Genomic DNA, 16,202 nt, shown 5'->3' with positions numbered 1-16,202 from the left:
TGTGTCATAGCTGTGCTTCTAAGCTCAATTAATACTCCCAGCTCACCACTGATAAACCGTCCTGTGCACTGTTCTTAACTTTTGCTATAAACGAGAAAGATAAAAGACAAGAATGAAGAGTTAAAGTTGTCCATGTGTGATTTCTTTTTGTTTTGAAGCCATGTACTGCCAAGTGCGACCCACTCTACGTTGTGCCAGAATTGTATTAAGCTCTTTTTGTTCCTTTCTATCTCTCTTTCTGAAGATTTTGTATCAAAGCCTAGTTTTTCATGAAACTCTATTCTGTCCCTAGAATATGGAATGATCGGAGAACATACTGTTAAAAGTCAGCGACCAAGATCAGTACATGACACAAAGGGCCAACAGGAGCGAGATGAGTCTGCTAAATTTATGGCACAAACTGGTAATATAATAGTTATACTTCTTTACTTTCCTATGTAAACTAAACTTAATTTTCATCTTAAGTCATTTGCATGCTCTCTTCTGTACTGCACCTTTAAGTGACCATGTTTATTTATCATATTTATTTTTTGTCCCTCTACCACTCTATTAATACGTTGAGAAAAGCAAGGCAGAATTATTCATCTCAGCATACTGACAAATATAAAATGTCCAATTGGATTTTCTGGTTTCAATTTGTTTGTTTTTTTCCTATGGCACAGTTAGACTTTTTTTAATCCACTAAAAGCAGTAAACAGAACCCAGATTTTGTTAAAGGAGAGATTAATTAAATGACAAACAGTCAAAGAGAGCAGCAAACAATGTCAGTTTAAATGAAACATTTGTGGCACTCAGCTTATGCTTACTAAGATGCTTAGTGCCCAAATAACCTTGATACAGTACCTTTAAAATGCCAAATTATATATTTTAAAAAAAACAAAGCCTGTAGAAACCTGAAAATAAAATTGTTGCATAATAATGATTTTACTTGGTTTTACTTTGCTTTACTTTTCATGTTTTTGTTCTGGTTTTCCTTTTTTTATTTGGCTGATTCTGCGTGTACTATAGATGATTTATAGCTATTTTGGGGAGGGACATTAAGCAGCCATTATATTTTGTTTATTTTTGCACCTTTTGTATATTTGTGACATTTGTGTCGCACTTAATATCGTTTGAGTTGCAAATCATTGTGCACACTAAACCTTAACGGCCTTGTTTCCATTCCAATCAGTTTCTGTCTTTTTATGTGTTTATTTATTTATTTATTTATTTACGTTTATAGAAAATATGAACAGAATGTCATTCATCCTGCATTTTCTTGTACCACTTCATCCAAAGTTGATCCACCTATCAATCAAATCTAATCTCTGAGGATGGCAGAGGAAGTTTTTATAAGGCCATACTGTATGTACTGAAGGGCATGCCAATAGATTCTCTGGAATGGTTTGTCCAAACAAACCAATCTTGAGTGTATTGGCAACTAAAAAAAAGTTGCATATTTCTATCCAGAGCATGATCTTATTTCTGGTCAATATGCTCGTCAAACTTTAATTCAACAGTGTTTTAAGAGATTTGGCTGACAAAATTAAAGCTAATTACACCCATTAAGTTTTGAACACCATTATCTTATTTAATAGGCACAATTAAGACTTCAATGGTTTGAGTCAAACATTTTACTTGTCATACTATTCCTTTATTCAGCAATGCATGGCAATTGGATTGTTATATTGTGAATACTGATAACATTTTCTTTTAGGGAGACAGTTTGCCTGCTTATTATATGTTTTACAGTGTCAAAAAAAAAAAAAAAAAAAGAAAAAAACATTCTCTAGAAATCAAATGTCTTGTTAGTATTTGGTCTGGCCATGCTATTGCTTATTGGGAATTACAGCTGTTCCAGAGTTCAGTATTTAATCACCAGAAAGCAACTGATGCTTTTAAACCAACAATTATATCAAACTTCATATAGCAATCACGTATTGCAATGCCAGCAAACAAAGCCAATGATTGAATTGACATTACAGTTTGTAAATCATAATGTTTTTAACTCAGGACTGTAATCAAATGGAACGTTTAAGAGCTTTGATTGTTGGATTCGACATAGAAAGTCCATCCCCCAAGTGAATTTTAAAATGTGACCAATGCTATCAAAAATTACTATAATCTGCTGAATATACTTGGGGAAATCCAACCCAACCCATTGTTTTTTAACAATCTCCAATTCGAATTGATTTTGCCTGACAAGTATGGTAAGAATAAATCCAAGAGAAAAAAAATCGCCATCTAGTCTAAGGTTCATATAGTCAGTCTGTTTTGCAGTGGAACTGTAGTAAGTAGAAAACTAACGCTCATCAATGGTCATTCTCTAACTTAAATAAAAATAAATAAATAAAAAAACAATAAACAAAAATCATGTTGCATGCGTTCTGCATAGTTTTATCATATTTTATATATTTATTTCATCTATTAGTTTTGTTTGCCGTTTTCCTTTCAGTTTAATTCATCAAATTGGTTGCATGCATTATTTTACAATATAAATATGAAGTTAAGCCTTAGTATTTACAGTGTTAGCTCCCATTATAATATCACTTAGTGGCCTTAAAGTAAAACTGATATGATCCTGCTTTGAAGATGTATGTAAGAATGTAAGAATTATTCATAAATGTTTACAATGAAGATTAAGATTTGTAGTAAAATAACAAATCTCTCAATAGATTTTTGAGAAGTTTATTACTGTTTATTAATTTAATATTTATATCATATATGGGCCACTTTAACAAAATCTTTTCTATCTTCCAGAACTGGACTGCTTAAACATTTACCTTGAGGTATTCGTTCCTGCAGAGTTTTGTTCTTACTTGAATTAAACACACCTGAACCAGCTAATCAAGTGCTTTGTTCGGAACAGCGTACTACTATACTACTCTTACTATCGCAGTATATGTTATGTATACTGTGCACAGTATGCATATTTTCTATATGCACAGAATACCTAGATGACAGACTACATTTGCCAAAATGTGCAGTATACAACATCTTAGTACATGGAATATGGTATCCTTTAATGCAATATGCTCAAATCGACTTTATATTTTAAGAATGATAGATGGACTGAAAGTAATAGCAGCCGCATCTTTTTTCTTTCTTTCTTTCTTTCTTTCTTTCTTTCTTTCTTTTTTTTTTTACCTATTATTTGATTTGGCTGCCAAATGTTAAGACATTTTTACCCCAAATTGGATTGAAAATACAAAACAGCCATACTTATTTATTAGATGACAACTTTACCCCACTCACTGAACAGAATATGCAACACGATGAGGCCATAAGACCAATGTAGGAAGGTCTTGTGACAGCAATGTAGCAAATAATATATACTGCGCATTATTCAGTAAGTAGTAAGCTAGTATTCCATTCCAAAACACAGCCAAGTGCTAAATTTAGAATCGCGTACTACTCTTACTATTTCTGTAGTAGTAGTATGGTACTTAACAATAACTGGCAGGTGTGTTTAAACTCTAAATTCTGCAGAAAACTTGATCTCCTGGAGCAGGACTGAGTGCCTTTGCTCATGCACAATCGAGCCCTGAAAGTCATTCAGACAGGATCATATCAAATATATACAAATTATGCTCCTATTTGAGCTCGTGCCACTTAAAGTCTTTAAGACTTCCTTAGTGACGCCCCTACTGCTCCTACTGGCTCCACCCCCTCGGGGTATCACATGACCATATTACTGCTTTTAACTGGTGTCACCCTTCTCCTACAGGTGACCCTGGTGCTGAGGAGTGGTCCCAGTGGAGCTCTTGCTCAGTTACATGCGGTCAAGGATCGCAGGTGCGAACAAGAACATGTGTCTCACCTTACGGATCACACTGCAGCGGCCCTTTAAGAGAGTCCAGGGTGTGCAATAACACTGCCCCCTGCCCAGGTAGTGTTAGTCACAGACACTGGACTATCCTTCAGAGTCTTTTACTGTATATTATGTTTATTATCATTATTATTTATTTATCTTTGTGTCTGCTGTGATATTCACACTTTTCCTTTGTGTATTTTATTCTCTAATTTATGTTGTTTCATAAAGTTTCTCATTCATATCTCATTTTTCGCTTTTTTCATGTCACTCTTATCAATGTATGACTAAGCCAAGCTTTTTGTATATTTCCAGCACAAACTTTGCTGAAATACAAAGCAAAACTTGTTCGAAGTCCGTTATGTTTGAATTACCCTCTTGTTTTAAAATCTTTAATTACTCAATGTATCAACCTTTTAATTCATCATTTTTGGAGGTGCTAGCTTAATGGAGTTGGGCTCAGTAATACCTCAGCCGCATTGAATTTGCTGTCACGAGCTACCTGGATTTTTATTTTAAGTAAAGGGCATGAAGAGAGACTTTTTTTTTTTCTTCATCATGAGCTCTAAAACTGCAGTTCAGCTCTTTTAGGCCTTTTCGGTATCAGTAAATTAATGCTGTTTACATGTTACCTCAGCAGCATATTGAACTTATGTCACAAGCTAACTGGATTTTTATTTTAAATAAAAGGGCATGAAGAGAGACTTGTTTTGTGTATACTGTTAACTCTAAAAATGGCAATTCAGCTGTTTTAAGACTTTTTGTATGGGTAAATCAATGCGGTTTAGCCAGCTTTGTAGATATACAACTTTTCCATATGCCATGAATAATGTACAGAGCCATATACAGATATCTTACTGGCACATACTGTATGTTAGAAAAACATGGAATGTGGAAATTGTTATTGTGATTGTTACTATTGGTAAGTTGATTTGTCAGATCAGCAGCAATCCATACTGGCCCTTTATGTATATACTATATATTTAAAGTACTAGGTAGGTAGGTAGATAGACAGGCAGACAGACAGATAGATAGATAGATAGATAGATAGATAGATAGATAGATAGATAGATAGATAGAACCTATCCCCCCCCCCCCCATAATTATAGAACAATCAATGGAAACATGGAAAATCTTCACACTGTAAGCCCCCCCCCCCCCCAAATCTATGCCCTTGAGACAGACAGATTGATTAACAGATAGAAAGATATGATTTACAAATGCTGCTAACAAAGTTTATTGTACATAATTTTAAGCATTTTGGGGGACTTATTTTACATCCAAGATTAATGATGGTGTTCACATTTTGCCGTGGGTGCAGAATTTCATTCAGTCTTTCGTTCAGTCACGAGAAGAGCAAAAACATTCCCAAAAGATTGAAAGCAGCTCAGATCAGTCCGGTATTGGAAAAGCCTTTAAATGACATGAGGCTGGACGGTCCTCCCAGTGCTTAAGTGAATGAAATTAAGACCACCATGTCCCTTGAATACTCAAATAAAACCATTTCTTTTCCCTCTGGACTAGCTTGGACTGCAGCCTAATTGAGCACAACATTGCCTTTCTTTTGAGGGCAACCCTTATTTACATGCTTTTGCTGTGTAATGCAGCCAAAAAGAGAGGATTAGAGAAATAAACTATGGACTAGCACACTAGTCTTTCACACTATGTGCTTTGTAGTTTGTGAATGTTCATATAGTCACATTTGGCTGGATGTATGGTGGATTTCCAAATAAAGACGTAACTCATCTGAATTCCCCTCTGTACTCCTTCTGAGACACTTCAAACAGTGCACTAGTTTTATAAGAGGATACATTAGATAATTTATTTGAAATACTACTGTATTGCCAAAGACAAGTGTCATGTTTAAGTCTAGTCCAGTGGTTCTCAACTGGCTTTGCTTCAGGACCCAGATATTACCTTGGGCATCAAGGGGCAACCCAACACAGTACGAAAATTGTCCTTTAACGTAAGCATTTCAATTTATTAACACCATTGACATTTATTAAGTATGGACTGCATAGGCCTAGTAATATGCGAAAAATTTTACGTGACATAGTAAGTGAACCCATATGCAGTCTGCGCCAAACACTAAAAAAAAGGGAAAGCAGCACTATTGAAAATACTAAAACAGTACACTTGAAATCAACTTACGAATTTATGTTTGAGATGAGAATATAATTATATAGTGTAAAGTTCAAGTGATATTCAACACAGTCATTAAAAAGTTGACATTGCTATGAAATGTTCAGACTATGTGTTGGGACTATGTGAATAATATTTGCTGCATCAATAATAGCTAAAATTGAGCAGGGGATTTCCATTTCCCAACATGCTTTACACGGGACTGGATTGGGGTACATTTTAAAATTAATTGTTATTTATGCAAAATGAAACAAGTAGTAGACTTGTTAGTGTTAAATGTTCTGTTATGTTGGGGTTTAGAGTAGTTTCTGTCATGTTGAATTTTTTTGGAGGGTACCATTGTGGGAAAGAGTGGAGCTAATGGTTAGGTCGAGGTTGGGAACATTACTACTTAAAACTTAATGTATATTGCTATTCTCATGAAGCAAATACTGAGAGATCATCAGTATAATGACTGATTAGGTATCTGTAAACTTTCTGAAGCACCATACCTGTTATAATGTACAAAAATATATACAATATAATATGCTAATGTGTTCAATAGAGTTATTTGGATAGATCAAATTTAAGTTAGGTTAACTCAATTAATGTAGGTTTTTGCTACACAAAGTTTTTTTTTAATTTTTTTAGTAGAGCCTATTTTTTCAATTGAATTAATTTAAATCAACAATTTTTTTTTCTTTCAGTTTATTATCTTTTACTTTACATTTTCATGGTTTTTGATTATCAGGGATGTCAAGCAACCTGTTCATGTTTGCAGTTACCTACTTTTACAAGCTTCAACCAAGTGACAGATTAATTTGCACTAAGATACTATAGAATTTGATTGAACACACCAATCAAATTATTTGACATCAACAAAAGAAATGGGAAACATTTGATAAACCTATTCATGTTGCTATCCTTATTCACAATTACAGTATATGGTTATTTATTTGCATTTAGCATTCTTTTTGCTGTTCGCGACCCTATAAGAACAAACCTAGAACCAGTCAGTATCAGTATACCTTTAAGTGAAAAGAATCACATTCGATGTTTTTGATTAAATCATGTTTTAGATGGGAATCCAGTAGTTAAAACAGGCTTCTTCTAATGGCAAAGTCATTGAGCTGGTTTTGGAAATGCCTGCTTTCCCTGAGTGCTTCAACGAGAGTTTGTTTTTAATTAATGCTCTCTGAGTGGGATTGCGGTTTTCATTATACAGTAAGAGCATTAGAGAGTGGGATTTGATGTTTGGAGGGGGGAATGGTGCCCTGCAGTCTTGACACTGATGACTGAATTAAGCCTCAGTAAGTGCGCGTGCAGAACGCACACCTGGGACTTTGATAAGTACACTGAGAGAGGTGAGACGAATCGGGCACGGCTGCAGAAGCCCTCACGGCACGTCTTTCATCACTCAAAGACAAAAGAATGACATCAGGCATGGAGCTCTGGATGGGGGTGTAGTGGAAAGGGATTAGAAAAGGTAAATTGTAAAGAAAAGGGGAAATGATGCAGTTGTTTTGATTCATTGCAGTGGTGTAACAGCTGCAGATAAACAGGCTCACTGAGTTAGTGCTGGAGGTGTTGTTTGAATGATGGTGTGTGTGTGGGTGTGTGTACTGTATGTGTCTTAACTCTTTTCCTCTGTTGGCAGTGCACGGTGTGTGGGAAGAGTGGTCTCCATGGAGCCTGTGCTCCTTCACCTGTGGGCGGGGACATCGCACTCGCACTCGGATGTGCACTCCGCCTCAGCATGGAGGAAGAGCGTGTGATGGACCTGAGACCCAAAGCAAACTCTGCAACATTGCTCTCTGCCCAGGTCTGTTTGCTTGAGTTTTTTTTTGCCTTCTCCTGTCTGGTCAAGGTCATCTCGTCTTGTCTGCTTCTTTATGTAGTCTCGTCTCGTCTCTACTCTACACCAGTGGTTCTCAACTTTGTTGACTCAGAGGCCATTTATTGTTAAAGACAGTTTTCGAAGCCCCAGATTCTAGAAGTGTCAAAAGAAAATACTTATCACGATTAATTTAGTGTTTCCAGACATTTCAGGAACTGTCAGTTTATATGTTGTAGGCCTACATAATGGTTTTAAAAAATGTCTGCCTTTAAATTGAGTTATCACACAGTATTTCAATATAACTTATTTTAAATAATTTCAAGACATCTTGAGGCCCCCTTGGAGGTTTTCTCAGGCCCCCTAGTGGGTCCCGGCCCCCTGGTTGAGAACCACTGCTCTAGTCTACTCTACTCTTGTCTTGTCCCATCTCTACTCTCGTATCTACTCTACTCTGATCTGCTTTACTGTACTCTTATCTCATCTCTGCACTTGTCTTATCTATAGCCTGCTTTTCTCTGCTCTACTCTGCTCTCACCTTGTCTTGTCTCTACTCTGTTCTTGTCTCATCTCGTCTCCACTCTATGATCATCTCGTCTCAACTGTAATCTACTCTCGTCTCATCTCATCTTGTCTTGCCACTACTCTACTCTTGCCTTGTCTCATCTCTACTCTACTCTCATCTCTCCTCTTGTCTCATCTCGTCTCCACTGTACTCTACACTTGTCTCGTCTGAACTCTACTCTACTCTTGCCTTGTCACATTTCTACTCTCGTCTCGTCACTACTCTACTCAACTCTACTTTTTCTTGTCTCTACTCTAGTGTGCTCTATTCTAATATACTCTAATCTCATCTTGTCATATCTTGTCTTGTCTCTACTCTACTATACCATACTCTACTCTCATCTTGTCTCATCTCCACTTAACTATACTCTACTCTTGTCTCATCTCTGCTCTTCTCTACTCTACTCTTGTCTTGTCTCATCTCCATCTACTCTACTCTTGTCACAGCTCCACTACACTCTCTCCTCTCCTCTCCTCTCCACTCCTCTCTCTAGTGTCATTCTCTTCCAAATCCGATACCTCCCTTGTTCCCCCAAGCCTCTTGATTTTCCAGCCGTTCTCTAATCATAATCATTTTTTTTTGTGTGTGTGAATTGAAGACCATTCCACTAATTTAGATGCGGTTTATGAGTTACTGTCCTCTGTGAATGATTTTGTGGAATTAGGCCTGACATCGAAGCCCCTCAATTTTTAATCCCGTCTATAAGGAATCAAAGATCATCTCACATTGAGGTTGCCCTGGGGAGTAAGCAGCAGCTTGCCAGTGGTGGAACATTACAGGATCAATTATGGAATTGTTTAATATGCAGGACAGAGTGGGAATGGATGCACTCACAAGCCATCTTGGCATGTTGAAAGCAACCACGTACGGTGTGCAATAAAACCCACAAGGCTGAGAGAAGTACTGTTTCAGACTCAATATAAGTGCAGAGCTGAAGGGAAAATCACATAAGCACAATTGCCTGTGAATGATAGGCACTTTAGAGATCATAGCTTCCATATACTGTAAATGTTTTGCTTTGCCTGGATAAGTAACAGATTGTCCAATCTTGGGCAGCTTTGTTGGTCTGATGCGTTAAAAGTCCTATTCAGCAAAAAAAAAGAGGCAATTAACCTGTCTTTACACCTTTGTGTTTTGTTTTGTAGCATCAGCTCATCCAGTGCATGTGCTGTTGCCAAATTCTGGATTGCATATTTTGGTTCGAGGCTTTTAAAGTTGACGGCAGAGCTCTCCTGTGATGAAAAAACCCACCGTTTTCAACAAATTTCCTTTTGGATTCAGAGTGGAAGCATTTCGTAACGCATCACAAGCCGAGAATATTCAAATTAAGAGTAGCTTTTACTGGGTCATGTTGGCTAGTTGGCGAGTTATCTCAGTCACTCAGGCAGTATTATTACCTCTTTCCCCAGGGCTAATGGGGTTATTCAGGCTGATAGTAGCCCTAATTCCAAATGTATGTGATTTTTCTTCTCTCCCTTTTTCTCTCTCCCTATCTCTCTTTTTCTGGATTCATATAATTGTTTCTGTCCTGGTCCTGACTACATTCTAATTGAAACACTCATGTTCAAAAAAAATTCAGTCCTAGCGGAAATTATATAAAAGTAAACATTCCATAAATAAGAAGGTGATCATTTGAACACAGCCCCTTAAAAAAAAAAGTTTTATGTACCAGCAGATTTTTAAACTTAATATAAACTCAGCAAAAAAAGAAACGTCCCTTTTTTAAGACACTGTATTTTAAAGATAATTTTGTAAAAATCCAAATAACTTTACAGATCTTTATTGTAAAGGGTTTAAACAATGTTTTCCATGCTTGTTCAATGAACCATAAACAATTAATGAACATGCACCTGTGGTACAGTCGTTAAGACACTAACAGCTTACAGATGGTAGGCAATTAAGGTCACAGTTATAAAAACTTAAGACACTAAAGAGACCTTTCTGCTGACTCTGAAAAGCACCAAAAGAAAGATGCCCAGGGTCTCTGCTCATCTGCGTGAACGTGCCTTAGGCATGCTGCATGGAGGCATGAGGACTGCAGATGTGGCCAGGGCAATAAATTGTAATGTCCGCCTAAGACAGCAATACAGGGAGACAGGAAGGACAGTTGATTGTCCTCGCAGTGGCAGACCACGTGTATATCACACCTGCGGGACAGGTTCAGGATGGCAACAACAACTGCCCGAGTTACACCAGGAACGCACAATCCTTCCATCAGTGCTCAGACTGTCTGCAATAGGCTGAGAGAGGCTGGACTGAGGGCTTGTAGGCCTGTTGTAAAGCAGGTCCTTACCAGACATCACCGGCAACAACATCGCCTATGGGCACAAACCCATCTTCGCTGGACCAGACAGGACTGGCAAAAAGTGCTCTTCACTGACGAGTTGCATTTTGTCTCACCAGGGGTGATGGTCAGACTCGTGTTTATCGTCGAAGGAATGAGTGTTACAACGGGGCCTGTACTCTGGAGTGGGATTGATTTGGAGGTGAAGGGTCTGTCATGGTCTGGGGCGGTGTGTCACAGCATCATCGGATTGAGCTTGTTGTCATTGCAGGCAATCTCAACGCTGTGCATTACAGGGAAGACGTCCTCCTCCCTCATGTGGTACCCTTCCTGCAGGCTCATCCTGACATGACCCTCCAGCATGACAATGCCACCAGCTATACTGCTCGTTCTGTGCGTGATTTCCTGCAAGTCAGCAATGTCAGTGTTCTGCCATGGCCAGCGAAGAGCCCGGATCTCAATCTTATTGAGCACGTCTGGGACCTGTTGGATCGGAGGGTGAAAGCTAGGGCCATTCCCCCTAGAAATGTCCGGGAACTTGCAAGTGCCTTGGTGGAAGAGTGGGGTAACATCTCACAGCAAGAACTGGCAAATCTGGTGCAGTCCATGAGGAGGAGATGCACTGCAGTACTTAATGTAGCTGGTGGCCACACCAGATACTGACTGTTACTTTTGATTTTGACACCCCCCCACCCCCCTTTGTTCAGGGACACATTATTCCATTTCTGTTAGTCACATATCTGTGAAACTTGTTCAGTTTATGTCTTTTTATGTTCATACAAATATTTACACATAAGTTTGCTGAAAATAAAAGCAGTTGAAAGTGAGAGGATGTTTCTTTTTTTGCTGAGATTATATATATATATATATATATAGATAGATAGATAGATAGATAGATAGATACATTTTTAGTAAATATTGTGTAAAATAAGTGTTTATTTCTGAAATTTTGGGTAAATATTATTTGCCATCATTATTACAATTTTTATTATACTGCATATATTTGCATTATATCAGCCATCAGCTACCCTGCTCTCTAGATATGGGCATTAGCCTTTATAAAAATCTAAATCAGTGGACCACTTATCACAAGTAATTTCAGCTTTATCAAAAGATCTGCTATGTTCCAAACCCAGCTCAGAAAACGTACTTACTTTTCACCACATTATTTTCTTTCCTCCACTTGCTGTTTCTGCGTTCTGCATGGGCGCCTACAGTGGATGGGCAGTGGCAGGAATGGAGTGCGTGGAGTGATTGTTCGGTGACCTGTGCCAATGGAACCCAACAGAGGAAGAGGCAGTGCTCGGCGGCTGCTCATGGGGGATCTGAGTGCAGGGGACATTGGGCGGAGAGCCGAGAATGCTCCAACCCTGAGTGCACAGGTAACACTTAGAATTGCCTTCTGAATATCTTTAAAAGGATAGTTCACCCAAAAATGAAAATCATGTCATCATTTACTCCCATTTTTCTAAACATAAATAACTTTCGTTGTTCTGTACGATATGAAAAGAGATTGTGATGAGGAGGAGGGCAGGGCTGGGCCGTGAATTGGGCTAATCAGCCGGGAGGGGGATAGTGACGAACCGGAGGCACCAGTTCGAGAGATGCACGTGGCCGTGCTGCATGTTTGTTTATGTTGGTTTTAAGTTAAGTCTGACATTAAAACTTTATGTTTACTGTTCAGCCGGTTCCCGCCACCTCCTTGCCCATCCTTATACTGTTATAGAGATGTTAGGAAGAATGTTAACCTCAGTCATCATTCACTTACATTGTATGGAAAAAATAAAATAATGAAAGTGAATAGTAACTGAAGCTAACATTCTCTCTACCAACTCAGTTTGTGAGAATTTTATTGGACCAAACTTTGTATATGACCCTGCAAACAAGATTATAGTCACAAAAATGTTTGGTCCAATTTTCCAGAAGAGAAAGACTGTAAATCTAAAATGCCTATATCTACAGAAAAAAGTATTTTGTTAACTTTTTTAACACTAGTTTGTGATGGCTCCAAAAGCTAATAGACATAAAAAAAAAAGCCACAAAATTCTACCCACCCTGTTTGCAATGACATCATATGAATTGTCACCAGGTCTGTTCTATATATGTCAGTCATACCCACAGTCTATATGTGCTGATGGTAGACCATGGTGGTGGGTCTCTTATGAGGGCAGATAATATGTATGCCTGGCAGGTAGTTCTTTGAAACACAAGGGCCCCTCAGCATGGAAACACTGGGGCCCCTCAGCATGAAATTGTAAGCTGTAAGAGAAGTGGTTCATGATAACAGACAGTCAGTGTGAGATTTGAGCTGCTTACATGGTGAGGTTGCTCTGTTGAAGCATCAACCCCAGCACATGCAATATATATATATACATATATATATATATATATATATATATATACTGAGTATATGTATATGTATATCTCACTTTAATATTTATATTTACAAGTTATATTTGAAATATCTATACATTATATCTGTAACTTTACAGTGCCTGCAAGGCAGCAATGTAATGATATTTCTAAAACATTCTGGTTAGCGGTTTATTCTAAATCCCTAACCCTAAGTAAACCTCTCAATTACAGTAGTTCAACTTGAGCTGCCTTAAATACAGACTTTGCTAGATAATTTCAGTTTTACATGTGCTATCCATTTTTGGTCTTTGAAAACATTATAATTTAAAAGAATTTTAAGATTAAAGTATTAGAATCTCTCAACCAGTAGTCATATTTGTATACTGAATTGTGATTGGCCTTCTTTTCATATCTTTTTGCACACTGCATTGTGATAAGTCTTGCTTCCTTGCATATGTTTACCTTTTATAGCCAACTTTATACAGTAACTAAAGTATATTTATGTGTGCAGCCAATTGACAACAAGATGCATGCTACAGTAAGTGTTATGACAACGGCAAAGTAGTGCAGCATCATATTTATAAGGTTTCTCAAAAAATCACTTTCAGATATGGCTTGATTTTCATTATAAATATGATAAAACTTATAAATACGATAAACTTATAAATTTTATCATAACTTATAAATATGATAAAATATAGACTGAAATGATAAGAATTGTTTCTATTTCAGTGGTAAGAATATTATTTTTGCTTGGATGCTTGTATGCCATCAGATATTGAGCCTTCTTTGAACTGGAATATTAAAATATAATTTCCAAGATGTGTTTGACACTTTTATTGAGGTTTTTTGATTAAAGTCTTTTATATAAAGCCATGTAGTTTAAGGAGAGGTCACATATCTCCCAGTGCTTTTATATGGTTTGACTTGTATTTATTTATTGATTTCAGAGTAACATTTCACCGTCCCCCACATAGTCTTAATGTTAATTTAAATGTGTCCTTGAACAGAAAGTACATTCAGTACAGGTGAATGGCAGTCAACAGGTGAATATACCCCCTCTCACGTATGATTTATAGCACAGCTGAGGGGAACATCTGCCTTTTCTGTTTTTTTCCTTTCCAATTCCAAGATTCAACATTTTATGCCATTAATTATATGCCCGTAAAATATCCCAGAGCCTTTTAAAACTATATCATAAAATGTGTTCCAGGACTAGCAAAGTGAGAAAAAATTATTATCCTGTTGCAGGGTACCCTCACGCTATTAAAGCAGAGGCAAATATCTGATCATTGAAAGTATCATGGGAATTATTTTATTTATTAAATAAAGGGAGAATTTTGTCTAAAGTCCCAGTTTTATGGCATTTCGGGATGTTGCAGAGCATTTCAGTGTGACGAGCCTCCAAGCAACTGGTTGATTTTTAATGCTCAGGCCCTTTTTTTTCATGAGTATATTTTATAATGTTCCACACTACATTTCTTGTAATTGTCTTGAGCTTTCATAGAAGTCAGTTAAAAAACGGTTCAAAAGTGCATATCCACATAAAGGTTTAATCTTGATATTACTTTAAAAGGGATGAATATTATGAAAGCTAGAAGGTAAAAGAAGATGAATAGGATAAGAAAATGCAAACAGATATCCCACACTAACCCCAGCTCAGGTGTTTACAATCTATTTAAATCACTTTGTACTTGCAACATAAAAGCAGGTCTATCTATCTATCTATCTTTAGCTAATGGGCAGTGGAATGCCTGGGCACCATGGAGCGGGTGTTCTAAGTCCTGTGACGGTGGTTGGCAGAGGAGGGTGCGTGTGTGCCAGGGTCTGGCAGTCACAGGGCAACCATGCGATGGTAGCGGGGAGGAGGTCCGCAGATGCAGTGAGCAGCGTTGCCCAGGTAACCCTGTGGATAATTGAGAACCAATTATGTCAGAATGAGCAGAAAGGGGTGAATGAGAGAAGGATGCGGGGATAATCATCTTTTCCGTTCAGAGAGCCATGATTTTGCGCTGCATCACTATTCATGTGAGAAATAATGATTGTATACTGTATCTGTATGTTCCATTGTGGGGAGTAAAGGTGGTCACCAAACTTTTGGCCAGTAATTGATGTTTTATGTCACATAAATGATGTATGCTATTCCCATGCATAAGAAACAGAAACTCTATGGAAGCAGTGGCTATGCTTAGATGTATATATGCTTAATACTATATATACATATGTATGTTACATGTACACTTACTCCAATATAGTCAAGTCAAGTCATTTTTTATTTGTATAGCGCTTTTCACAACACACATCATTTCAAAGCAGCTTTACAGGAAATCATGCATTAACAAAAAATTAAACTGTAATATCTATAAAGTCTTAGAGTGATCATTATGTAGTTTGATTAAATATGATTGTAAATTGTGTATAGAAATTAAATCATTAAATAACAATTGTATTTAGAACCTCTGTGAGCAAGTTGAAGGCGACTGTGGCAAGGAACACAAAACTCCATAAGATGTTGGTTAATGGAGAAAAATAACCTTACTCGTGTGTGTGTGTGTGTGTGTGTGTGTATATATATATATATATATATATATATATATATATATATATATATATATACACACACACACATACAGTACATATCATGTGTATATATATATATATATATATATATATATATATATATATATATATATATATATATATATATATATATATATACACACACACACACACAAACACATATACCGTGTATGTATTTATATATCTATATATCTATATCTATCTATATATATATATATATATATATATATATATATATATATATATATATATATATATATATATATACATATATTTACATGTATATTTATATAAATTCATACACCCTGTCAGTTGAGCTGCCGCACAATTTAATCAACAATTCATTTTGAACAAGCTTGTAAATGTAGTTGTTTATGTAATGCAAACATTAAAATATCGCCTTACAAGTTATGCACTATAGTATAAATGTTCAGACATCATAAGATAGCATTGTGTGGGGAACAGGACAAAAAATAAGCATATATGAACTGATAATCTGCCGTACTCGTCATTTGAAAGGGAATAAAAGTCGTTGTTGTTGCGACTCTAGTGTTCATTTCACAAGGAAAGTGCTGAGATACAAAAAAACAAGCCGCATGGAAATCATTTTGCAAAAATGTAAATATATTCATGTGATTCTATGAGACCAGGTTGTTAAAAAAAAAAAAAATTC

At 36.8% G+C, this 16,202-nt stretch overlaps 1 protein-coding gene across 5 annotated transcripts in view; it reads left to right on the top strand.

Annotated features, from left to right (window-relative positions):
* LOC127412420 (adhesion G protein-coupled receptor B3-like) overlaps positions 1-16,202 on the top strand; it is a 252,987-nt gene that overhangs the window by 120,269 nt on the left and 116,516 nt on the right. For 4 of the 5 annotated variants that reach the window (XM_051648751.1, XM_051648750.1, XM_051648749.1 and 1 more), the window contains 5 exons: positions 293-403; positions 3,707-3,868; positions 7,569-7,733; positions 11,812-11,976; positions 14,685-14,849. The exons of the other annotated variant lie outside the window; for it this stretch is intronic. In XM_051648751.1, coding sequence (XP_051504711.1) covers positions 293-403; positions 3,707-3,868; positions 7,569-7,733; positions 11,812-11,976; positions 14,685-14,849 — 768 coding nt within the window. The remainder of the gene's footprint in view (positions 1-292; positions 404-3,706; positions 3,869-7,568; positions 7,734-11,811; positions 11,977-14,684; positions 14,850-16,202) is intronic. 5 annotated transcript variants of the gene reach the window in all.

Source organism: Myxocyprinus asiaticus, chromosome 21 (genome assembly GCF_019703515.2).
Source record: "Myxocyprinus asiaticus isolate MX2 ecotype Aquarium Trade chromosome 21, UBuf_Myxa_2, whole genome shotgun sequence".
Taxonomy (NCBI): Eukaryota; Metazoa; Chordata; class Actinopteri; order Cypriniformes; family Catostomidae; genus Myxocyprinus; species Myxocyprinus asiaticus.
This window is presented reverse-complemented; position numbering and strand designations above follow the sequence as displayed.